Source organism: Mya arenaria, chromosome 2 (genome assembly GCF_026914265.1).
Source record: "Mya arenaria isolate MELC-2E11 chromosome 2, ASM2691426v1".
Taxonomy (NCBI): domain Eukaryota; kingdom Metazoa; phylum Mollusca; class Bivalvia; order Myida; family Myidae; genus Mya; species Mya arenaria.
In genome coordinates this window covers 47,503,277-47,530,535 of record NC_069123.1, presented here as the reverse complement: position 1 = coordinate 47,530,535, position 27,259 = coordinate 47,503,277, and the positions used below count along the sequence as shown (strand labels likewise).

The 27,259-nt window shown below is 35.5% G+C and overlaps 1 protein-coding gene across 4 annotated transcripts in view; it reads left to right on the top strand.

The window, feature by feature from the left end:
* Nucleotides 1–15,544: 15,544 nt before the first annotated feature.
* The window catches only part of LOC128215788 (transient receptor potential cation channel subfamily M member 2-like), a 28,911-nt gene continuing 17,196 nt past the window's right edge, over nt 15,545–27,259 (top strand). For 2 of the 4 annotated variants that reach the window (XM_052922387.1, XM_052922367.1), the window contains exons 1-15: nt 15,545–15,584; nt 17,457–17,593; nt 18,469–18,617; nt 18,773–18,927; nt 19,175–19,772; nt 20,162–20,247; nt 20,819–20,978; nt 22,250–22,430; nt 23,141–23,307; nt 23,546–23,768; nt 24,114–24,279; nt 24,829–24,979; nt 25,134–25,206; nt 25,388–25,494; nt 26,163–26,201. In XM_052922387.1, coding sequence (XP_052778347.1) covers nt 17,476–17,593; nt 18,469–18,617; nt 18,773–18,927; nt 19,175–19,772; nt 20,162–20,247; nt 20,819–20,978; nt 22,250–22,430; nt 23,141–23,307; nt 23,546–23,768; nt 24,114–24,279; nt 24,829–24,979; nt 25,134–25,206; nt 25,388–25,494; nt 26,163–26,201 — 2,373 coding nt within the window. In that variant the 5' untranslated portion in view covers nt 15,545–15,584; nt 17,457–17,475. Of the gene's footprint in view, nt 15,585–17,456; nt 17,594–18,468; nt 18,618–18,772; nt 18,928–19,174; nt 19,773–20,161; nt 20,248–20,818; nt 20,979–22,249; nt 22,431–23,140; nt 23,308–23,545; nt 23,769–24,113; nt 24,280–24,828; nt 24,980–25,133; nt 25,207–25,387; nt 25,495–25,819; nt 25,856–26,162; nt 26,202–27,259 lie in introns of all 4 variants that reach the window. The other 2 variants (XM_052922377.1, XM_052922396.1) reach the window with 2 other exon arrangements.

The following is a 27,259-nucleotide window of genomic DNA, read 5'->3' as shown; positions in this document are numbered from 1 at the left end:
AATCACAATCTGGGAGTTCCTACAGTAATGTTATTAGTAGTGTACCTTAATCACAAACTGGGGGTTCCTACAGTAATGTTATTAGTAGTGTACCTTAATCACAAACTGGGGGTTCCTACAGTAATGTTATTAGTAGTGTACCTTAATCACAAACTGGGGGTTCCTACAGTAATGTTATTAGTAGTGTACCTTAATCACAAACTGGGGGTTCCTACAGTAATGTTATTGGCAGAGTACCTTAATCACAATCTGGGAGTTCCTACAGTAATGTTATTAGTAATGTACCTTAATCACAATCTGGGAGTTCCTACAGTAATGTTATTAGTAGTGTACCTTTATCACAAACTGGGGGTTCCTACAGTAATGTTATTGGCAGAGTACCTTAATCACAAACTGGGGGTTCCTACAGTAATGTTATTAGTAGTGTACCTAAATCACAATCTGGGAGTTCCTACAGTAATGTTATTAGTAGTGTACCTTAATCACAAACTGGGGGTTCCTACAGTAATGTTATTGGCAGAGTACCTTAATCACAAACTGGGGGTTCCTACAGTAATGTTATTAGTAATGTACCTTAATCACAATCTGGGAGTTCCTACAGTAATGTTATTAGTAGTGTACCTTAATCACAAATTGGGGGTTCCTACAGTAATGTTATTAGTAGTGTACCTTAATCACAAACTGGGGGTTCCTACAGTAATGTTATTAGTAGTGTACCTTAATCACAAATTGGGGGTTCCTGCAGTAATGTTATTAGTAGTGTACCTTAATCACAAACTGGGGGTTCCTACAGTAATGTTATTAGTAGTGTACCTTAATCACAAACTGGGGGTTATTACAGTAATGTTATTAGTAATGTACCTTAATCACAAACTGGGGGTTCCTGCAGTAATGTTATTAGTAGTGTACCTTAATCACAATCTGGGGGTCTTGCAGTAATGTTATTGGCAGAGTACCTTAATCACAAACTGGGGGTTCCTACAGTAATGTTATTAGTAGTGTACCTTAATCACAATCTGGGGGTCTCGCAGTAATGCTATCGGTAGAGTTCTTTAAACACAAACTGGGGGTTCTGTAGTATTTTTGTTATTGGTAGAGTACCTTTCTTGCAAGCTGGGGGTCCTGCAGTAATATTTGGTAGAGTACCTTATTGTCAAACTGGGGGTTCTGCAGCAGGTTTTATGTTATTCGAAGAGTACCTTACTTGCAAGCTGTGGGTTCTGCAGTAATGTAACTGGCAGAGTACCTTACTCACAAACTGGGGATCATGCAGTAATGTCATTTGTAGAGAATAAAGTAAGAAGAAGAGTTATTCAAAAACCTAATAGATCATCAATACACCAGCAAAAAGTTTTTTTTCTAAATTAAGTGTTCAGACCTTGCTAAGAGCTTATTCTGCCAATAAAATGACAGGTAAGTTATAAGATCAGGAGTCCATAAAGCATAATTTATTACCCAGGCCATAATGTCCACTTCCCATCTTATTATAACCATATTGATTCCATACACCCAATGCCCAATAATAGAAAATGCATGAAACATGAGCAATCTGTAGCTGTACAAACAATCAAAAGATTTGAAGTCCTATATCTGCTATAAGTGATGTTCAATATGTCCATTTTGAGTGAAAATAAGAATCAGGCAGCTGACATACCCCAGGCTATAAGGATGAAAGCTAAATAAATCAATGCATTTTAATTTACAGGTGATAAAGGTGATAAATTTGAAGAATGACAATAAATTCTCCTGCATTGCCAACATTTTACCTCTGCATAATACCAGATTAATTTATGACTAACAAACATCTGTAATGTTATACCATAGAACCCAGCACCATTTCTCTACAAAACACTGTAGACATGCAACTGTTTTTTTTTTAATATCAACATTTTTCAACTGCTTTTGAAATTGAAAATAAACCATCATGATGACTATAAAACAAAACAGAACACCTGTACTGAAGTCAGGACTACCACTTGGGTTATCACAAATGACAAAATCCCTATAGTGAAATCCCTGAAGTGATGCCAAAAATACCACATAGGTTATAAGGATGGCAAAATCCCTGTAATGTAATCCCTGTACTGAAGCCACGAATACCACTTGGGTTATTACAGATGACAAAATCCCTGTAGTGAAATCCCTGTAGAGAAGCCACGAATACCACTTGGGTTATTACAGATGACAAAATCCCTGTAGTGAAATCCCTGTACTGAAGCCAGGAATACCACTTGGGTTATTACAGATGACAAAATCCCTGTAGTGAAATCCCTGTACTGAAGCCAGGAATACCACTTGGGTTATTACAGATGACAAAATCCCTGTAGTGAAATCCCTGTACTGAAGCCAGGAATACCACTTGGGTTATAACAGATGACAAAATCCCTGTAGTGAAGCCACGAATACCACTTGGGTTATTACAGATGACAAAATCCGTGTAGTGAAATCCCTGTAGTGAAGCCACGAATACCACTTGGGTTATTACAGATGACAAAATCCGTGTAAAAAAATCCCTGTAGTAAAGCCACGAATACCACTTGGGTTATTACAGATGACAAAATCCGTGTAAAACAAGAGATGTTTGTCAAACATTATGCCCCCCTGAGTGCCATGTTGTCAGATTATATGGACAATTGAATGAAATATGCATGGACCGAAATGACAGCCGATTTGTTGCTGTTTTAAGATTATGACCATTAAAGTGTGAGGATAAAGTGTGTTATGACCGTCATGACCTTTGACTCTATGAACTCAAAATCCAGAGTCATTAGCTGGTCACCAGAAACCTAAAGTCAAGTTTGAGGGCCATGGGTGCAGGCATTGTCAAGTTATCAAAAGACAAGTTTTTTTCATTTAAAGTCACTGTGACCTTGACCTTTGACCCGATGACCCCTTAAATCATAAGGGGTCATCTACAAGTCAGATGCAACTCCAAGTCAAGTTTGAAGGCCATGGGTTCAGGCATTGTTGAGTTATCAATCGGACAACCTTTTACCATTCAAGGTCACTGTGACCTTGACCTTTGGCCCAATGACCCCCAAAAACAAAAGGGGTCATATACTGGTCAGGCCCAACCTCCAAGTCAAGTTTGAGGGCCATGGGTGCAGGCATTGTTGAGTTATCACTCGAACAACCTTTTACCATTCAAGGTCACTGTGACCTTGACTTTTGACCCATTGAGCCCAAAAAACAATAGGGGTCAGCTACTGGTCAGGCCCAACCTCCAAGTCAAGTTTGAGGGCCATGGGTGCAGGCATTGTCGCGTTATCACTCGGACAACCTTTTACCATTCAAGGTCACTGTGACCTTGACCTTCAACCTGATGACCCCCAAAAACAATAGAGGTCATCTACTGGTCAGGCCCAACCTCCATGTCAAGTTTGAGGGCCATGGTTGCAGGCATTGTTGAGTTCTCACTCAGACAAGCTTTAAAATTATTTTACCATTAAAGGTCACTGTGACCTTGACCTTTGACCGGATGACCCCCAAAATCAATAGGGGTCATCTACTGGTCAGGCCCAACCTTCATGTGAAGTTTGATGACCATACGTCCAGGAATTGTTGAGTTATCACTCGGACAAGCTTTGGTTTACCGAAGGACGGACCGACCGACCGACTGACATACCGACATGCCTATGCAAAGCAATATACCCCTCTTCTTCGAAGGGGGGCATAAAAATCCCTGTAGTGAAGCCACGAATACCACTTGGGTTATTACAGATGACAAAATCCGTGTAGTGAAATCCCTGTACTGAAGCCAGGAATACCACTTGGGTTATTACTGTGAGACAACAAAATCCCTGTCATGAAATCCCTGTAATAAGCCAGAAATACCACTTGGGTTATTACAGATGACAAAATCTGTATAAAAAAATCCCTGTAGAGAAGCCAGGAATATCACTTGGGTTATTACTGTGAGACAACAAAATCCCTGTCGTGAAATCCCTGTAATAAGCCAGAAATACCACTTGGGTTATTACAGACGACGAAATCCCTGTAGCTAGGAATACCACTTGGGTTTTTAATATAGAGTAGAAAAAAAGTAATTAAATACGCCCAAAATGCACCATTTCAGATCAGAAATTGATAACATTTTCTAGGGTGAGAACCCCTGAGTGTAGGATGATATCCCCCCCGGATGATTGCCCCCCCAGACATTAGCCCCTAGGACTATATCCCCCCCGGAAGATAGCCCTCCCAGACAATAGCCCCCCCCCCCCCCCCCCCGCAGACAATAGCCCCTCTGCATATATATAAATGATTTTACATATATACACTCTTTTAAATTTGCATATTCATAAATGATTTATTTAAGTATTATTTGACGTTCAATTAGGCAAACAACTTTGATGTTTCCACCATGTGAATAGTATACTATTATGCAATTAATGTGTTAGGTCAATCAGTAATTATCAAATGGATTGCACTAAAACATCTTCAAAAGAAATAAAACATATAATGTCATTATCGCATTAAGGATTACCACCCTATTAAATAATTAAAGGTCAATGCAAATGATAATTAAAGGTGAGAACTTACTGATCAAAGATTTTTAAATAAGTGCTTAGTCAACAAATAACAGAGAAAACAATTAACTTTTAAAATAATAAATGTTTCATTGTAAAATCACATGCTTTTTCCGTTTATTTTTCACTATTCATGATTTTTTTTCATTGATTTATGCCTTTGGGTTGTTTCATTTTATAATAAAAATCATTGTTTTGCACATTTGCTTAAATAAACTGGTTATAATCATAATACTATCTTCCGGGAGGGCTATGGTCCTAGGGGCTAATGTCTGGGGGGGCAATCATCCGGGGGGGGGGATATTATCCGTACCTCAGAACCCCTAAACCCCCCTCCTAATACTTTAAATCAAATAAATTCAGGTTCTCTGGAAGGGGCGCAAATCAGAAGGTAATGCCCCAAGCTATGCCCCCACTAACATCAAAGCCTGGACCGCCCCTGTGATTCGACCTCTTTGTGAGATGTGAGGGGGTCGAAGCCTTCTAAGGACAAACAGCCATTGCTTAATCCTCATGACTCCCATCCACCCCATATACCCGGTAAGAAATAATCTTTCAATCTAAAAGGTGCACTAGTATAAGCGTATTGTTAACGAAGAATTAAGTTCTAAATGTGCACATAATTATTATGCTGAACAAGAAAAACCTTATTATAGCTACCGGTATTCTTGTTTTTCTGTTTCAATTAAAGTGCAGATTCACTAGTGCAATAAAATTACCAAAAGAGAACTAAACGGACCGAATAACTCTCAGCACTTGAATAAAATTTATAGATTGTGACTGCCTTTTACAACACTAGTTATTTTGTTTACTCTGACATAAAATATACACATAAAAGTCAAACCAATGTTTCCAACTTACGTAAATGCAAATCCATTTCAAGTGTCCTCATGGACAACTCAGATTATGAACTTTTGCTATAAAACATTTACATGGATGGCATTGAATAATATCACAAACTTAATACAAAAAAAACAGTCAAGAAATATTCCATATTTCTTTGAATTTCATCTACCTTTTTGTAGACGAATATCTCTACATATGGACAGCCTTGGACATGTCTGCAAACTCTCCTGCAGGCCTGTATACTAATGGTACCTGTCATTAATTATTGCTGGTAAATTTATGAAAATGACACTGTAAGGCGTCAACATACTTTTCTGAAACATGTTCTTGTAGTAAGATAATCTTAATAAAAATTAATATGACAGAGCTGATCTACCTTTTTTGTGTACGTAATTGTTTATTTGGAGGTGTTAATGAAAATAAATTGTTTCAGCACATTAAGTTTGACGATGAAATGTAGATGAATATGAAAATTAAACGTTAAAAAAATACTGTGATCTGATTGATCCCAAAATAATTTCAACCATTATAGAAAAGAAAATTATATTGTATAATATTGTGAGAATCAGACATTGAAATCAATAAGCTAAATCAAAATAATTTAAATTCTATCCATTTTCCTGATAATTTGCTGTCGAAAATGAATAAATATGTTGTCTACAAAATGTAACAATTGACCTGATTTTATTTTATTTTCCGAGCACAACAAACCAGTTGACACCACAGAAAACTGCATGTGTTTGTGTATAATCAAGTTAATAATGAAGTTACATTAATTCACTTTCTAAACAGTGATTCTAATGTTTATATATGGTATAAGCATTTTAAAAGCTGCAGTATTATTATCAGAAAGCAGTATTTCAACAGGGGCTTATTTGTATTTTCATTAATAATTTTAAAGCAAGAATGATCAGTTTGAAAAGCAGTCAAAACACTTACATAGCAGTATAATGTGTTAATGTAAAATATTATCCACTTAAAATGAACAAAAATAATATCAATTTTTGTTCAATTAGCAATAAATGTATGCCTGAATAACATAAGAATGTGAAGTAAAGTAAGAAATACAATCATTTCAACGTATCACCAGTTTTAAAAATAAGGGGCAAGTTGGGCTTGCAAAGCTGGCCCAAAATCTATATTTCATAAAGCAGTGTTTCTTAAACCAATCAGTAGCAAATAAATACAGGGCGAATGACCGAAAAATTTACTTTCGATGACTGCATAAATGCCATCATGTCCATAAGGTTTGTTATAACGGCATATTTGCTATTATTCAGTTCAGTCTTTCAGCTTGCCAAATTTAGGTTGAATTTATTAAATATTCATCATATCATTTTCATTGCAATACTAAAAGGGAAATTGACTTTGACCAATATTCTATTTACTGTCACTTTTAATATTATAGAGTAAGACAAAAGATATTAACATTAATTATTCAATAATGGTTGAGGGTTTTCATAAACTCAATAATATTGGTGATGATTAAATTGACTAGCACATTTTAGAAAGTTAGCACACAATAGAAGTCCCTTATGATAGAGTTCACCTCAAAACAACTTTGATCTTAGCTGATGTATCTCCTGTATGATTAACAAAAATGCGGTGATGATGCATTGCGAATTCCTTCCGTCCACATTCTTCATTAGAAGGTTCTATCTGGCACCGATACAGAGCCTTTTTATCGTGGTCACATTTAAAAATGGAATATGCCCAAGTATAAATTGCTTAAACAAACAGCAAGTGCTGTAAGTATGTTTGTGTTTTGATACCTAAAGAATAATCATTAACTTTTGACAAAAAAAGTCACACAAATGAAAGCCCCATATCTTTTTATTCAAATGGAAATAAAACAGCGATCATGATTCTGACAAATAAAACCATACAAAAGAAACCTTAATATTTATATACTATCAGCTATTTACATCCTGATAATTACATTCATCTTTTCAAAGAAGGTATCAAAGTAGGTATCATTTAATTTCCTGCTTTTGTATATAATCTATGTGATAAAGAATGGAAATAAAGTCCTCCCTTGTTGGTTCATCGAAGCCTCGGATTCTATCTTTTATGAGCAGTTGTATAAAAGATTGGGCACTGAATATATTTTGTCACTGGCACCAGATTCTATCTAAGATTTGATTTGCTGTTTTTTGTTTGTCTGTTTTCCGTCGGAAAAGAAAATATTTTTTTTTTTAATAGAATGAAGAATTTAAAACAGGAATATTCAATCAACACATACCTACAGCACCTACTTGCATTTTTAATGACGCAAATCACCGAGATAAAAAATTCACTAACCCCCAAAAAGTGAAACAATGGTTGAGAAAATCACAGAGGGCAATTTTCCAAAGCAATGTTTTTGAAAAAAATAGAAAAAAAAATGCTGAAAATCGTACAAATTTATATGTGTCTCGGTTTCCACTGAAATTTTTTTCCTTTTGCTGTTTCTAGATGTTTTTTTTCTTTATATAACACTTCGCAGATGAAACGCAGAAGAATGTGTAAAATTCTGGGAGATGATGTATCAACTATTTCAAGATTCAAATTCAAATTAATTTATTCCAAACAGAAGAACAAAAACATTAACATCATGAAATAAATTATTGTAATACTATGTTTCTTAATATGAATTTTATAATTCCTTTTACCTGCTAAACTGACCAAATGTGTGATGGTGTAACTATTTAAGGTACGGGGAAATTTTTTGAGGGAAGGTCTGCAAACCAAAAACCAACATTTTTTTATCATGCCTTGTGCAAAATTATAAGTATCTTCCATGGCCAAGGGTGTAAGATCCGACCCATAGGGTGTTTTGTGGAAATGAGGTTTACTGAATTTCCGCAAAACACCCTGTGCGCGTGTCGGGATGAACCTATCTTACACCAGCGGCTAGGTAGATGCTTTTTCTCCCACCTCAGTGAAACTAAGTAAAAATGTATTTTTTGCTGGAACTCTTTTGTGCTGAGTGGAAATAATTGCGTATGGATATGCGATAATTCGTGGTTGTCATGGATATTCGCGCAGTGATTCAGATTATGATAAAAAAAACTTTTTTATGGTGACATTTGAGGCCAGGAATAATTAATTAGCTTTCTAAATATTGCCACAAGACAAGGTTTCCATGATGCTACAGACAGTATTCAACAAGGGAGGTAATAACAATGTGGTGACCATTAAAAAGGAGTTACATACAGGCATTTTATCTTCACCTGTGGGCAAGTTAAGAATTTCTAGAATGGTTAAATTACTGGATCTACTTATGTGAGGTGGGAGAAAATAATTTCTTATATGTTAATACACTGGTGGAAATCATGACCCATGGTACAAGCAAACGCAGGAATCATAATGGCTTAAGCACTCCCAGAATTTTTAATTACATGAACAACAAAATATACTTTTTACTTGTTACTCTCGAGATGAGGGATAAGATTGTCTTGTATGAATATATATGAAGCAAAAACCTAATTCCCTAATTCACATATTAAAGTTATAAAGTCATGTAAATTATTTGAATATACAATTTCAAGTGAACTATAATAACCTAATGTTTTTTGCTGTTGCAATATATTCCATGACTATTAATTACTTCCTAAACAAATGAATATTTTTTGTTTGACTTTGACAGTGGATTGTTGCATCAAGGCCATTAGTTTTTGGAGCATACAAGCTAAATAACTTCCACATACTTCAATTTATTTTTTCATGTCTATTTCAATATGAGAAATAAAATGTAAAATAACATTTCCTACCATTTTATGACCTGAAGACTTCTTTAAAACAGCACAGACAGTTTGAAGTCCTGAAAAGTAACAAATTGTTGATTAGTTTTGATTACTTTCCATTTAGTTATGAATTGTTTTTTTTATTTAAATTATTTAGAAGCTCAGACATGGGCAACTGCACTGGCAAATATGAAGGCATTTATGAGGCATGGCAATTTCTATATTGCAATGCTCCCTGGGCTGTAATCGAAAATATTTCATCCCTTAGACAATTAAGCACTTTTACTGATTACTTTCATTTTGCATAAATTTAATTCATCTTTCCTTTTTATGACTGTTTCCTACAACTGGAAAAAGCAGATTTACTGGTATATAATTATATAAATACAACTACCATGTTTATAAATATAGAAATCATACCATATTTGTGACAAATTGAGCAGAGGGTCGAACTAATAACCGAAATACACTACCAAGTTACAGACTAAGACCAAAGAATTTTATTGTGATTAAGGCAACCCAATATACCTAGCATCCCCAGCCCAGAACAAGGAGTGTCTTTAAAGTTATGAAAAATAAATGTTTTCCAAACTTTATATTTGTTAGAGAATTTCTGTGGGAAAAATTAATAAAGACAAAATCTGTCATGACCCTTTATTTTTATTTTTGAGACCGTAGCCATAAACACAGTTTTTTTCTTTTTTTGGCCTACTTTAGGCTCAACCCTTTATACAGTCGAGCCTAACAGAGTAATTACCCTGTAGTGACTAAATACACACAAAATCCTCTAACATTAATTTAGTTATTGACTCCAAAACAATAACATGTAGCTTGTCAATACCAGAAGAATCCGGTGACCACAATGGCTAGATTATGTTACCCTGTTAAAACGAAAGTCCTTAAAACCCCCAAAACAATGAATTTAGATTTACTTGAAGCATGGTTCTTAGGATAAATACCGAATGCTATGCATTTATATAGTGATAATTCAAAATAAGTGATAATTCAAAAATAGAAACAAAAACACAGTTTCTGCTCGTCGCATACATTTTTCATGTGAAGATCCTTGATTTTGATTTTTTTTTTACACGATCATAAAACGATATTAATTAACGGTAATTAATAATATGGTCATTATTTAAAATATAGATATAAAATAGGTATATATAGTTGCAATCCTAGGATTTGAGGTAGTGACCTAGTATTTTTAACCAAAAAGACCCCTATTTATATTTATCGGAGATATCGTTCATACATATAACCTGTCCCAGAGACATAGTTTTTGACCCTAGATGACACACTTTATCATCTAAGATTTCATTTTTTAATGACCTTGTGACCTAGATATTGACCGGGGATGACCCATATTAAAGAACTTTCAAGATATTATACAGACAAATATTCTGACCAAGTTTCATAAAGATTTGACAAAAATTGTTGAATTTATGACATGGAAAGATTTTCCTAAGATTTGACCTGGTAACCTAGAATTTGACCCGGGATGACCGATATAAAAAAATGAGAAAGATATTATGCAGACAAATCTTCTGACCAAGTTTCATCAAAATATGAAAAAATATGTTGAATTTATGACGAGGAAATATTTTTCAAAGATTTGACCTAGTGACCTAGATTTTGACCCAGGTTGACCCATATTATAAAATATGCAAGATATAATGCAGACAAGCGTCAAGATTTTATAAAAATTGTTGAATTTATTACTGTGAATTATTTCTTCTAAAGATTTCACCTAGTGACCTAGTTTTTGACCCAAGATTACCCATATTCATATATATTCAAGATACCATGTCGACAAATAGTCTGACCAAGTTTGATAACCATTGGATAAAAACTCTTGATTTTATTACATAAAATGAAAACTTTAACGCAGAATTGTAAAGCCCGCCCGCCCACGCACCCGCTTGGTTTTCGCAATTCTAATTAACCATAATTTTTCGATGAAAAATCCGGTTAAAAAGGTGAATTGAATAGTTTAGAGTCTTCATTCAGCTTGATCAAAAGGTACATAACTCTAACAGAAAAGGCTTCCTGCTGATAGCTGGGATAGTTACCTTTCTTTAATGTGCTGGTATCAATATATTTGAGTTATATGTATGATATGAGGCTTATTCCTAGAGAACTGTCAAAATTGCTTAGTGATTGAGCTTTGGGTTTGGGTGCAGAAGGTTGCAGGTTCAATCCCTAGCCGCGTTATACAGAATGATGTTAAAATTTGGTACAAGTAGCTCCCTTGCCTATCGCTTGGCATTAAAAGGGTAGAACTGGGAAATTGGAGTACACCATACTGCTTTAAAACCTAGAGAGTTGTATCTTGTATGTTGGTTTACACCTGAGGAAGGTTAAAAAAGCAAGCGGCTTCAATGTAAACAGCTAGGGTTTCACTCCCAGATCTCCTTGTATCTCCCTCTGTTTCTCCAACTCTGATTATATCTAGATGTGACTGTGAAATGCAGTCACTTCTATCTCATGTCATATATGTCATTTGAAAACACTTGATGTTGTGATGGCATCAGGTTGGTGTCAAGCCTATTGCATAAACATACGAGGGCCATTCAAATAATAAGTTAACATCCTTCATAAGTTATTAAGTTTTGACATGTCTCATAATAATTGGCGATTATATAATTAAAATATAATTTAAAAGATTCTTCAAGAATATTAAACTAAATGCAATTGATTCTTAAAGGAAAATAGACTAAATGCATGGACTTTTTGGTATTTTGATCCTTCAAGGAGCACATGGCATAAAAACTGGATTATATAAATATTTATGATTAAGTGATTAAAAATACAAACATGCATATCAGTACTGGTTTAACCCAGGAAAGTTGTACCCCGTGTATCGGTGCTTTACACCTAACACCTAAAAGAACCAAGAGGTCTCTTCAAAAAAGAGCTAGGGTATCGCACCCCGACTTCCTTGTATTCCACCACTGTCTCTTCTGCGTGCTGTCCCTTCAGTTGGAAATAAGTACTTGCATTTTCACAGGTTATCCTTGACCAAAAGGTCTAAAAGAAATACACACATGCTTTCAGACTTTGTAAATGAATGCCCTAATAGTGTTTTATTAGCTAAATAATTATATAGAATATTAAACTATTCTGAGCCAATTTTTATGAAAATCAAGCTTTTTTACAGAAGTGAGTGATAAAAAAAAAATGATGATGTAAAAATGTGTACAATGCAACAATTATTACTACTGGTATGTAGTAAAATTCTTCATTCTGTCAAGTTTTTTGTTAATAAGTTGATGAAAAACAATGAATAACAACATTAGCTCAGCATGCTGTGGGTAATAATGCAAACATACTACTTTTTGAAATAAGAAACTGCATGATGGATGTAATTTTGATAACTTATTTTGTTAAGACATTAGGCTATTACTTTGTATTAAAAATCTTATTTAATAATAAAGAAAATACATGCATATAAATAAAGAAGCTGAATGATGATCTTCATGGGCTATTGAAAACAATGTCACTTCACGTCATAGTTGTGCCGCCTTGCTCTACCACAGCTTTTTCAGTTCCATGCAGTTATCTTGAACAATTATAAAGTCATGGTCAAGTTAATAATTTTGCAACACTTGTTTAAACTATCAGGGGATTTGACTCCACAGAGTGATGGGCCTTGCTACACATGACCATTTTGTTACTAGTTAAGTTAGTACAAAGGTTCATGTGAATATCTTGATTCGTTCTGGAGTTATGGCCAGGTTAAGGTTTTGTACATTTTCAAACAATCAAGGGGCTTAACTTATTAAAGTATTGAAGGCAGAGTTTTGGTCCTTGCTGTATATGTGGCCTAAAAAAAATACATTTGGTTCAGTTACCCGACCCTACAATGTACCTACGGAATAGGCGCCGACCCTACTGTTTTTATAGTCAGTCTGAAAAAAAAATGAAAAACTTAAAAAAAAAAATACATTTGGTTCGGGTTACCCGACCCTACAATGTACCTACGGAATAGGCGCCGACCCTACTGTTTTTATAGTCAGTTTGAAAAAAAAAATGAAAAACTTAAAAAAAAAATGCTTTTACAGGAGATAATTTTAACACCATTCTCCAATGATGAAAATGACATTCTTATATAAAGCCTTATAAAAAAAAGCCTACCTACCCTACCTATTTTAGAAAAGGATGTAACCCTAACCAAACAATTTTTTTTTAGGTCTGTGCATTTTCATTTTTATATGTATTTGAAACTAATTGATTACTATTCTTGAAATTGAAATGGGTCAAGTAGCTACTTATCCAGGGGCGTAGCTTCCTATAGGCCGTGTAGGCCGCGGCCTACACATTTTTCAGAAAAAACGAAAAAATAAAAATGCCAAATCTGCAATAAAAATTGAAGGCATAGGAGGGTGAGGGGCTAAAATATGAAATTCCGACAAATGCGCTTTAATATATCGGAAACCTGGTATTTCAAATATATCGTTTTCCTTTGCTCTAAAGTACATTTTCACACGACATTAATGTTCCGTATATAATTTATCGAAAGTTGCATACCAGTAGACTGCGCGTTGACGCCTTACATTAAACAATTCCAATCGGCTTGGTATAAGTTTGCGGGCGCTTTATTATTTGAAATTGTAAACGGTCTGGTGCCAATATTGCCGAACATAGTCCTACGTATCCTGATTTCGATAGTCTCTTTTTGACTTCAATAGATAAAGATACCAAACAACAACTGCTTGAAGGAACTTGGCAATCATGCCTCCAGTACCAGTTTCCACCCGAGTGTCGGAACTATGATGGACACAGTTCAGGACATTGGATTCTTGTTCAATTTTTCAGCAAATCGTCTAGCAGCGTTTCAGGACGAGCTTTCTAGAGAAGTCGCAATGAAAGAGGAAATGAACCGGAGCACTAAGCTTCGCTCGTTATGTGAGACACGATGAATCAGTCGTGCGGACGCACTCGAAACGTTCCAAAATGCGTTCCTCGTAGTGGTCCACGCACTTGAAACTATTAATGAAGACGGAGACGAGAAGGCCGGCCAGTATTTGTCCGCTGTACTGCGCTTTGAATTCATTATCTCACTTGTAGTGGCGCAACACATTGGTTACTACCGTGAACCTGACAAAACTTCTTCAGAGGGAAGGCAATGATCTACTACACGCTGTTGAAGAAACAAACGTCATTTTCAAATTGTGCAATGACTGGAGGGCTGATCCTGATGTGTAGAGTGGACTGTACATGAAAGCAACAGATATAAGCTCAAGCTTCGACATTCAACCATCAATGCCAAGAAAAGTTGGTCGACAGCAAAACAGGGCAAATCCTGAGGTGCAAACACCATCTGACTACTTCAGATTAACCTTTGTACAATGTCTTCAAAGACAGATACAGTGCACAACATTTATTGCCTCCAAAACTGGAAATTCTGCAGGACGACAGCTGCCATCACTTTATGCTGCTAAGGCCCCTGATCGCCACAAAACATTTGACACATTTAAAACAGAATGGAATGTGAGATGGAGCATCGCAGCCGCAAGTTTATCTAGACTACAAGAGACTACGAAGCAGACCAACAAGGACTTGTATCCTAGCATATTTACAATACTCCAGGTTCTTCTTACTATGCCACCTACATCAGCCTCTTGTGAAAGGTCGTTTAGTGGAATGAAACGAATAAAAAACTTCCTGCGAACGACAATGAAAAGCGACAGGTTGTCATCCTTGGCCCTAATCCACAGCCACAAGAGCATGATTATAGATGTCATCAATGTGTTTGCATCGCGAAAATGCCGGAAGCTAGAGTTTTGTTAATGATCCCGAAAAGTCAACTGTGCTGTAATAACATAAAGCGACATAATATATATATATATATACAGTATGGCATTGTTTGTGCAAATACACATATGATTAACTTTGATTTTGGCAACAAAATGAATTAATATCGAGTGAAATTTAATTAATAAAATGTACAATGTTTTACTTCTATGGCCTGTCTTCTTTAGCTAAAATACGTACAAAAATAATTTAAGGTAAAGCATAATGATTTTGTTGCTCTCTTTAATGTTTTTACAACAACGAAATATACGCCAAAACGCACCTAAAATCACCTAGCTAAGCAAAATTTTCGGGGGTGGGGAGCATGTCCCCGGGCCCCCTCAAACGTGGCCTACACATATATTTTCGTCAAGCTACGCCCCTGTTATCGCAGACCTAGTCATTCTAAAATGCCGTCCAGGCTTTTTTTAATGATGGTTAGCCTGAACCCAGGCTAACCATCATTAAAAAAAAAGCCTGGACGGCATTTTAGAATGACTAATCGCAGACCATAAAATCGCAGTCTGGGTTGTCCTTTTCTGGCTGTTATTTTAGCACGCTTGCTAATGAGAAACTTTAATAAAAGGGAAGCAATTGTGCGTGGCAGTTAACATAAGCGACATACAAATATTTGATTTTTCATGACACAAGCGGTAAGCATAATTGGATACGGGCAGAAACGGAAACACAGGTAAACAAATCAGCATTTTCCGATTTTGTTTTCACTAAATAAGCATAATGTCATAATTTTGGTTCGTAGTGAAAAAATAGAAGTTTTTAGAAGTGACGAACTCCCAGAGTTTATTTGATCTTGTTGTTTGTGAGGAGGAAAGGGCCGTCAACTAGTCTAAAATAATAGACGTGTTATACGGGATTCTTCCAATCCCTAACGTCTAAACGGGAATGTGCAAAAAACGGGGGTGTTTAAAAAATATTGAAATTGTTTTAAGTATTTTATGGTTGAAATTGATCATAAAGAGTTATGTTCATATTTTACCATGTAAGTGAAATGTTATTTTGCACTAAACAAGCATTTAATGCATTAAAACAAGTTGTTTACCTTTCCAATAAAACAAAAGTTGACTAACACAGACAACAATTATGAGAATGGGAACAACTCGATACAATCGTTATAACTCGGCCTCCTCCTACAAAGCTTCGAGATAGACCTCGTTATACAATCGTAACAACTCGGCCATGGCCGAAATGTTCTGAGCGATTTAAAACTGTGCCCTAAAGCCTTGCAGGTGCCCTTCATGTATATATCGTTATGTTTTGACAGAATGAAATGAAGAAAAACCATCAAACTCATAATTATAAGTTGGATATTTATTTTTTGTATACGGAACTCATATAAAATAACATTATATGGTAATATTTCTTGTTTTAATGATATTTTATAGACGCTATATGCTTTAACCCAGTATCCTGATCGGAACAACTACCCACTTTTGATACTGAACAATTTGTACGTGAAGGATATGCCGTATCAAAAATCTAAAAAATATCCGTCAACGTACAATTATTTGGACTAGGCCGTCAACGAGTCTTTTTTAAGTTTTTTACTTATCAATCTAGAGTGTGATCGTGTACAATGGGATAAATCTTTGATTTCTTCTTGAAATATGAACTATTTATATATTTTATTCTCACCATATCTAAAGGCAGTACTTTCTTTGGATCTCTGCTTTTGTATTTCTTCAGATAACTACACTCCTCCCTCTTTCACCTTCTTGGGACCGGACTGGAACCCTTTAATGGGGCCCATCCTAGACAGAAATTTTAGGGAGAAGTTAGAGTGGAGGATGGTGTCGGAGGGGGTTTCCCCCTCTTTCAAGGCAGAAATTTTTAAGATTTTAAATGTCAAATAGTGGGTTCTTGAGTGTGTCCTGGACAACTTTTCTATGCAATCAAATAGGTGTTGGTCTTGTTTTAAAATGGTCATACTGGTTGTTTTTAGTTGGTATCAATTTGTTATATTTACCTTTAATTTTTTTTAAAACAATTCAAGTTTCAAACATTTTATTACATGCAAACCTATCATGAACACAATCAATATATCAGAATTTAAATACTGCATAAATAAATCAAATAAGATAACACAAACAGAACTAGCTTATATCAAACAACATGACATCACTGATGGCATCTCATGTGTAAGAGAGTGAGAGCCCATTCATGAGATGGCCAAGATCAGCACCTATGGCCCCAGAAAGCTGGAGGTGGTACTGAAATTCCTCCTTGGGGAAACCTGGATGTACTGACCAGTTCAGGTTCTGTTCCGCCCACTATCCCCAAATTACATTCAGGCGCTACTGAATAACTTCTGACACATTCTTTTACTTTAAAATGTAACCCTGAACATACCTGACGCAACTTCAATTGTGGGCTGATTCCACACAAGCAGTATTTTATCTCCAAATTTAGCTCACAAACCAATCAAGTCTGAGCTTTCAAAAATTATAATTAAAAATAAAAAATCTTTACTAAACAATTTACATTGTTTTTTTATGGACAAATTTACATTGTTTTTTTATGGACAGTCATATTCTGATTTTTACAGGCAGCTATGTTGATGTGCTATGAGTAAGTATGGACAGTATCCTCGTGGAGCAAGTGTTTCCTCAGAGAGAACATTGGACGATCTAGAAGTGATCCCCAGTACTGATCACACCCCTGTACATTCACCACCCACCTCAGGTAACAGTATCCTGTACTTATTTTGCTTTCGTAAATTTTGCTAACATGTCGAATTACAGTAAAACTGTGTTCATTCGAACAGGCAGTCATTCGAGAATGGGCGGTCCCTGGAGGTCAGAGCTTGGTCCCGAACACTTTTCTTCTATTTTCATATAAAATATACTGACGCTGCATTCGAAACCTAAGTAAGTCGAGGAGTCGAGGTCTATAGCCACTCCCAAAATCACAAATCATGCACAAAACCTTATGGTTCCCTCGAGGTCGTAATTTCACACTTTAACTCAATCACATGTTCCAAAATAAACAAACAATTGCTAGGTGTTTTCGCAAGTTGTAAAAAATTGGAATGACAGTTAAAAGGAAACAGGGTGTGAAAAACCATTAATCACTGTTTACGCATGACCGATGATAGTTGATAAGGGCATTTGAGAAGTCATTTATGAGTTCGAACAGTTTCGCGGGACAGACAAGATGCACCAATCATCAATCCTTGATTTTGCGAAACTTAAATCTGACTTATGCCATAATATGTACTACAGAAATCATATTTAAATGTTGCTTGTTTAGAAAATGTGCTTTTTGTAAAAATAAACATTACTATTCATTCATTTATAATTGTTTTTTTCTTTTACATTTTGTATACAACAGCCTTTGAACATATGAGCGATTTCCTCAACACAACACATAATCGGTGTAGTAGTTAACAGTCGGTCTGATGACTTAAAATACAATGAAAGATATTTCATAACAGACTGGAAAATTGAAACTCAGGGCGTTCGAAACATCGGATCCCCGGAGGTTTCTGCTCTGACCCTGGCGCCCTCCAGCGATAGCAGTTTTACTGTATTAGTGTTCTTTTTCTATTTATACAACAGCCAAAATGGAGGGTAATGTTGGCCCAAACTACCATGCTGGGACCTCCCGTCCCCCTCATCATGGGCGAGGCAGCCCTAACCCACAAGAGGAACACCCAGTGACTCAAGTTCAACACAGAGTCTCTTGGCACACTCCAGGGGTCACAGAGGTAGGCTGGTGTCAACAATGATATATGTCAGAAATCTGTATGAAAAAAAGTGAAATGAAATGAAAATACTGATGTATTTAAACCTTTGAAATATGGATTAAGTCAAAAAATGGATAATTAGATACATACACAAAGAACTTCTTTTTTTTTTAAAGGTCCGCATGAGCCCAGAAAACACTGACCATGAGACAAGTGAGTTTGCTCTGGAATACGTTCAAAGTCCGTCCCAGCCCTGCATGTCCCCTTCCCGTAGTATCCATGGACACATAACACCTGTTGCCATGGGAACAGACTCAAGCCCCATCAGGAGGTAAGCATTTTTCTGCTTAAATATATTGTGTTGTATTTGTAGAGCTGTGTCCTTAATTCTTATATAACATGCATACATGTAGTTTATGTATTATTGGCATTATTTAAAAATAAACTGTAGTAGGAAATCATATGTACTCACAAATATTGTTGTTTTAAATCTGCCAAGTAAAAAAACAACAACTTAAAGCATATCAAAATGACAACAGTACTTACACTTCATTTGAGTGAAAATACCAACATTTCAGATTAAAAAGAAAGGATGCAGAGCACCCACCTGCACGAGTCGAGCGAGAGTTATCAGATGCCTATATTGAAAGCATTTCCCGAACCCCAAGGTACGAGTTAGGTCGACACAACACCTACGATGACATACTGCAGCAAATGAGTACTGAAGATCCATTCAAGGGGAATTATCAGCCCTCTGGCAAGTCACCAGTTATGGAGCGATCAAGAGCTCCACAGCCCAGGCAGCGGGAAACTGTAAGTAGGAAGGAAAACCTAAACAAAGAGAATGATGACATAGACAGGTTTAAGAAGAAGAATGGGAAGAAGAGAAGGAGGAAGAAGGAAGATGATTCTGGAGAGAGGCTGGTCAATGGTGGGTATGAAAGCCGGACCAACAAGGCTTACACCGGGGATGGTGATTCGTTAAAAAGTAATGACACATTTACTGTGCAGGGTGAGCGGCGGTCACGGGCGGATTCCTGGGCGAAGGAGATTCGCTCCAGTGTCACCAACCTTGCTGGGCCAATCTTGAAAAAGATGCCATCCAAGATCAAGAGTGTGTCGGAAAGCAACAAGGGCAGAGATAACATGTACAGCAAACAAGAACAGATGGATAATGTAAGAAGTTTATTCTGACTTTTGGTTACTTATTTTAAGTAAATTCTTCTAGTTTTAGCAAGTCTGCATATGGCGGTCCAGATATTTAAATGTTTCTCATTTGCTTGCATTTAGAGTTGATCTTTATTCATATAAATTAAATGAATTCAGGTAAGAACATGTATATCAACATGATGCTAAAGAGTTTTTGGTAAACATTACATACACTCATAATTATCAATGTAAACGGTTATTTCATATGTGTTGATTAGTCAAATTACATATATTGTGTTGGTTACATTTGTTTTAATTTATGTGATATGAGGTATATCTTTTTGTAAGTCTTATTGTTCTTCATTCAAACTAGAATTGGTAACAATCATTATTTAAAGTGTAAAACTCTATTGCAGCAAGCGTTGACAGAGTTTGTGAATAAGAGTGGATTGATGCTGAGACAGTGTAAAGTGTACGTGCACAATCGGCGAGCAAAGAAACCGTGAGTGACAACATGTGTTTACAACAAACATTTTTTTGTGTTTGATTATGAAATGGGTTGCGTATTTGATTTGAAATATATACTTGTGTAATTTCATTAGCTATGCTTGCTCTACTACAATCAGTGTAAGGCTACTGATTTAGGTAAACTCAATTATAACGCATTTATTGATACATTTTATAGGAATAGAAAATAGCAAGGTATCATGTCTGAAAGCTTAAGATGGTTGTTCGTGATAGGACCACATATGGGACTTGTTATTGATTTGCAGGTGGAAATGAATTTATTCTTCAGGAAAATGGTTGCTAGGAGACTCTTTATAAGAACAACATTTATTGGAATTGTCTAGCAGTTGTTTTATAGAAGTATCCCAGATGAGATGGCTCAGGTTGATAGAATATAGAGGAAATTTCAATTTCTGGGCTTTATTTGTAGAGTTAGTTAAAAACAAATGTTTGCACAATAATCTAATATTATACTGATAAACTAAGGGATTATTTGATAAGTGATATATTATCGGCTCCCCTGTAATGTCCACCCATCACATGGCGGTGCTGTCTCTCCCCTCCAGTGTGTGTTACTGCGGGCGTGAGAAGTCATGGCATGAAGAGCGAGGCTTTCCAGAGGACAATAACGTCTGGCATTACCACACTCACTCCATGGACAAGCCCACAGACTCGTTTGGCGTGGTACAGTTTGATGGCTTCTGCGGGGACTCACTCAGGGCTCCAGTAGGTGCTGCATTTTTAGCTTGACTATTTTAAGAATACTGAGAACTATTCTACTCACCTGAATGTTGGCATCAGGTGTCTAAATTTCATGTAAGCTACTTTAACACATCAGACATGTGCTTCCAATTTTCCTTCCTACTCAATATTGAAGTTAGTTTATAACTCTATTTTGGTATTTAATGCAAAATAGGCCCTTTTTTATTCGTTTTAGAAATGCTGGTTTAGGTTGTGCATGTAAGAACACATAGGTTAATATCTCAGTAACAATGTGATGTATTGCATTGAGACTTTATACAACCTCAACCATTAATTGAGTTTGATAACTCTAATTTGTATATAATGCAAATTATATTTCATTATTCTTAGAAATTTTGGTTAAGGTTTTGCATGTTACCACATTTAAGTTAATATGTAAGCAAATACATCATGTATTGCATTGAAACTTTAGGCATGTGTTTCCAACTATCAATTCTACTTAATGAATCAAGTAAGATCATTCTAACTTGCATTTAATTCTAATTATGGCCATTTATTGTTTGACTTTTTTGGTTAAGGTGTTGCATTTAAGTGTGTTTAAGTCAATATCTCAGCAACTACTTCATGTATTGCATTGAACCTTTATTCAATTAAACCTACTTAGCTAATAAAGTTACTGGTAGATACCAATCTAACATGTCATTCAAATGATGTCTCCTAATCATTTAACTAAAAGCTGTTGAATAGTCAAGTACGCTATCTCTGTGATAGTTCTTATTGATCTTGGTGTCTGTTTTATATGCTTTTTTAAGAGTAATTTTTTTGTTAAGAAGAGATAGACTTAAGAAATTATTGTAATCTTTGACCAGTATGTTATGTTTGTCCCAAAAACTGAATTCCACCAGAATACCCAGTAAGTAATTCTGAATTATTAATTGGTATTTTCAATTGTAAAACTCATTGAGGTTATAGTTGTGCAATGAGCTAAGCTGTCATTTAACTGCAAATAACTTAGGGCTATTCCAATAAAACATAAAACCCAGGGAGGGAAGGCAATTATTTAAATAGTATATGGACCTCAAAAGGGTAAATTTGCTTCGGTAGGGGGGCGGTATATCTTGAAAGTGCCTTCCCCCGGGGTTATATGTTTAAATGGAATAGCCCTTACTGTACATAGGCTGAGTTTGCATGATTTTCTTATTTCAATCTCTTTTTATATATATCAATTAAATTTAGTGAAATAATGGCCATGTAATGATCTATCCTACCCTCATATTTGTCTTCATATCTTACAGTACGTCCGCCTGGGCCCGGACTCTGACCTGGAGATGGTCTGGGACCTGATGACAAAGCACTGGCACCTGCCCATCCCTAAACTACTCATTTCGGTGACTGGTGGGGCACAGAGATTCGACCTCAATCACAGACTCAAACAGGTTTTCAAGAGGGGGCTCATCAATGCTGCCACTACCACAGGTCAGTCTTGGTCTGAGAGGGATAGGGTATATACTAACTAAATTAAGAATTGAAGTTTTAATAAAGTTTTACATTTAATAAGTATTGCATAATTTGCTAAAAAAGTTCACTAAAAGTTCAAACATTTTATTCAGCATACTGTATATGTTATAATCCAAAGGCCGTCGGTCTGACAAGGCTCCTTTGTCACGATTCTGTGACAGCACTTGTACTTTTTTTTTTTTAAATTAATTTAAATTGAAGTAATCAAGAAGTCAGTTAACCATTTTTTAAGTGCTGAAATTTGAAATGTTGTCATCAAATGGGTGAACAACATCGCGCTTGTCCAATCAGATTGCAGAAATGATGTCATAATTCTTGCAGTTGAAACTAAATCAAAGTCAGTTTTCTTTACAGATGTAAATATGACAATATTTAAAGCGTATCTTGTAAGTTGATGTTGTACAAGCTTTCTTCATAGTAACATACAAACTTAACAAGTGCACATTGTGAGATTTTTACTTAACTATAAGTATTTACTGTTTGTAAGAAATAAATTGGGTATTTTTGACTGATGGTTTTACTTTTATACACAAAATGATTCCCACTTAAGCTAAAAAAAAATAGTTGTCTATAATTACAACTAACATAGTTGATTAAGCAATTGTATACCACCTATATAATTAAAAATCTGCCCATATAGTAACGAATCTAACTTTATCTGTGTTCAGGAGCATGGATCATTACTGGAGGCACAGCGACAGGGGTGATGCAGTTTGTTGGGGAGGCCGTGCAGGACCAGATATCCTCCGGAATCAAGGGAGAGAACAATGTTGTCGCTATCGGCATAGCAACCTGGGGCTGTATCGCAAACAGGGAGGCACTCGATGGCGAAGATGTAATATGCATGCTTTAGAATTAAGATACCATCTTGAAACAAATATATTCATATAAAGTCTTTTTAATTTTACATAGTTGTTGATGCAAAGTCTTGTTCTAAGCCTTCTGTCTGTGATTATAAAGATGATAAAACAAAATTAACTGTTATTTGCTGAATGGTTGTTCCATATAAATTGACAACAACAAGAAATGGTAATGTTACTTCAAATATTTTACAATGCACCTTTTCATTCCAGCTGGAGGAGGGTCAAGTGAACCCGCGTCTGTTTCCTGCTCACTACATGGAGGAAGATGTGTCGGAGATCCAGGGTCGTGATGTGCCCCTTGACCACAACCACACACACTTCCTCCTTGTAGATGACGGCACTGAAGGGAAGTTTGGCGGGGAGATTGAGTTCCGCTCCATGCTTGAGAGATACGTGTCCGAGAAGGTTGAGACTGGAGTGGCCGAGACACAAAGTAAGGAACAGTGACATTGATGCCTATGAAGCCTTATTAGTAACCCCTTACCATTCTGTATATCATAATTTTATAATATATCATTATTCTTCATCAATATCATAATAAAAATGTGTTGATTCAATTTGCTACAAACAAGATCATAATCTCAAACAGTGTGTGTGGTGGGGGTATGAACAACTTTCAGTTGTAGCTCTCGTTATTTGGCTTATATCTTTATATTTAAGTATTTCATGTCATAGAGACTCATCCTATATATTTCAAGATAGCTAAGAATTTCTGGCTTATATTTAAAAAAATATGTTGTGATTAAAGTTTTGTTATATTTGTACATGTATCTCACAGGTGTGAATGTGCCTGTTGTCCAGCTGGTGTTGGAGGGTGGGGTGGGGACTATGAAGACTGTGATGCAGGCCGTACAACAGAACATCCCTGTGCTCATCTTGGAGGGCTCAGGCCGTGCTGCAGACTTCATCTCTTTTGGATACAACCTCTCGAAGGATCCCAGGAAGTATGAACACTTGGATGAGTTATGACTATGTCTTAACTGTAAACTGTAAACATATTTTACTAAATAACTTCTGACACATTATTATTATGTTTGATATACAAATTGTTTAAAGGAACTTGTTACTTTTAAGCTGTCTTGAATATTAATATTTAGTTATATTGTTTATAATCAAAGGGGCTGTACACCGTATGATGAAATAGCGAAAAAAAAGAAAGAAAATTGTTGAAAACTAACATAAACTTGGTTTTTGATGTATACAATGCATTGAAACTTACTAACTGAAGTACCACATAGTTTACAAATATTTTTTTTCACAGTTTTTTCGTATTTCCCCATTAAAGAAGATTACTAGGTATGTCTACCTAGTAGAATTCATTTGTTATGCGTGATTGGCTAGTCGATGTTATCATGTGATATTACCAAGTTAGGTATATAGCTTAAATATTACAACCGTTTAGAGTAAGCCTTTGTAGTACTAATTTTGTAGTTGAAGTTAGATGTATTTTTGACATATCATTGTAATTGATATGTGTACTTGATCTGTTTCAGTGATGAGATGTCCAGGTTTGGTAATGATTTTGATGAGGAGATGAAAATATTTGCGGAAGACAACTTCGCCTTGAAACCAAGCGATGATCGGCAGAAAAAGATTGCAGAACTCATGAGGCAGCTGAAGGGGACCTTGGAGAAACGAAAACTGGTCGGTCAACTAATGGTTCTCAGTGTAGATGATATTAAAGGTTCAGAAAAGACTTCCTGTTTACTGTGCTCAACAAAGAGTTATTAAATGGTTGCATTCAGATATTTCAATTAAGCCTTTTTTACTTGAAAATGTATCTTTTACATTTTTTCAGGTGAACATATTTTCGATCAACCAGGCTGATACCAAGGACATTGATCGTGCCATACTGTACGCTCTCCTGAAAGGTATGGGCAGATATCTTTGTACAATTTGCCAAGTATTTTCTCATTTTGTTCATTTGGTAAAGATCATGCATAATATGACTTTTGTTGTACAAAAGATATCAGGAAGTACATGTTATTAGATGCAAGGTCAAGAACTCTGAACGTACATCAAACCAGAAAGTTGTTCCTGTGTATTTTCCAGCCAACAAGACGAATGCCAATGCCCAGTTGTCACTGGCCCTGGCCTGGAACAGGTGTGACATCGCACGGCACGAGATCTTTACACAGGAAAACAGGCAGTACTGGAAGGTATGGGCTGCACATTTTAGTTCACATTTACCATCATCTTGTTGACACAGTTGGATTGCATAGTTCAATATCAATATTTTATTACATTTTTCACAATTTTTAAAGAACTTGATGGGAGATAAAAAGTTTGATTGTTGTTATAATGTGGTTCAGAAAACCTTTATTTTGAGATACGCATTCTAGGCATTGACTTTTTTTGACATTTTTGCCTTGAAAATAACTTTATTATTATTATAACTTTGTTATCATTTTAATTTAATAAAAGTTATATTTATTCTCCAAATCCATGAGAAGTCTTTTATAAACTTGATGAATTGTATTGTAGAAGATGAATAAGATCTACCATGGGTTTGGAAAAACGGTATTTCATTCTTTCACTCTCTGATCCTTCCTATATTCTTTCTCTCAGCATTTATTCAGAATCTGCTTAATGGTTGCAAGATGGAGACACAATGTTGTCTTTAGATGTTTTTACATATATTTAATTCGATAGAGATTATGCAAACTGTTTTTATATAAATGTGTATTTTTTTAATTCACAAAAATATTGTGAATAGGGAATTTCAAAATGTTTATTCATTTATCCATGTCTAACCTTTTTGTTATAAAGCTAATAGTTACTAGTATCTCATGTTTGGTAATTGTTTGAAGTGTTTTCATCATCTTAGGCAATGGAGCGTCCCTTCAGATTCTTGGGGAAATCTCTGGTATATACATGTTCATGTATCACAGCAGGTCATAATTTTAGTGCTAGTCTGCAAGATGAAGTGTCAGTTACTTAAATGAATAAGCAAAGCATGAGTTCTTATATATTATAAGAACATTGATGTTGAAAATAATACTGAAAATTAAATTACTGTGCTAAGTTTATTGTGTATGAATGAACTCGCCTGCAAAGCATGGCTACCACATAGGGATAACTTTGTTAGGCTGCCCATTGTTGGTGTCATGCTTTTGTTTCCCATCAATAAGTTATGAATGACTTGTGAAGAGGTTTCAAACTTGATATGCACATAGTAGCTGACCCATATATTTTTAGAGTCAAAGGTCAAGTTTGTGTACAAGAAAAATCAGGGGGAGTTTCCGAACAAGCTTGGTATCATAATGAAATTTGTTTACGGTAGATGACTGCTATTTTAAATTTTTCGACATTTTTGATAAATAACTTCTGAATGATTTGGTTTAAAGTCTTCAAACTTGATATGCACATGGGTCATGGTCAGAAGAGAATATGTGGGCACTACTGATAGGTGACATATCAAATTTGCAGATTCGATTTTTTTATATTAATTCTTTAATCATTTTTAGCTCTTCTGTTTCTTAAAGAGAAAATAGTGAGGTTATCGTGATAGCCTGACTGTGTTGTTGGCCTTGCAGTGCAAAAACTGTAACCTTGGCCATAGCCAAACAAATGTTCAAGATATTTAAATGAAACTTAGAACACATGATTCCAGAGACAATACTAAGGTAAATTACAGAACTGATTTTGAGTCATACCTCTTTTTTGGCAGAAAAACAAGGCCAGATTAGAATTGGCGTTTGCTCTTTAGCATTCTTTTTCTGTATAATTGTTGCCATTGCTAGAGAGAACATCTGCAAACCTGTATACACCTGATCTGAATGATCTTTAAGTTTCTCAAAAAACACTTTCCACGGCAGTTAATATGCAATCATCAATAAAGTATGTGTCTATAATACTGTTTGATTTTGCTCTTAGTTGCACAATGAAAGTATGAACAAATACAGAGGAAGCAGACATATTTGA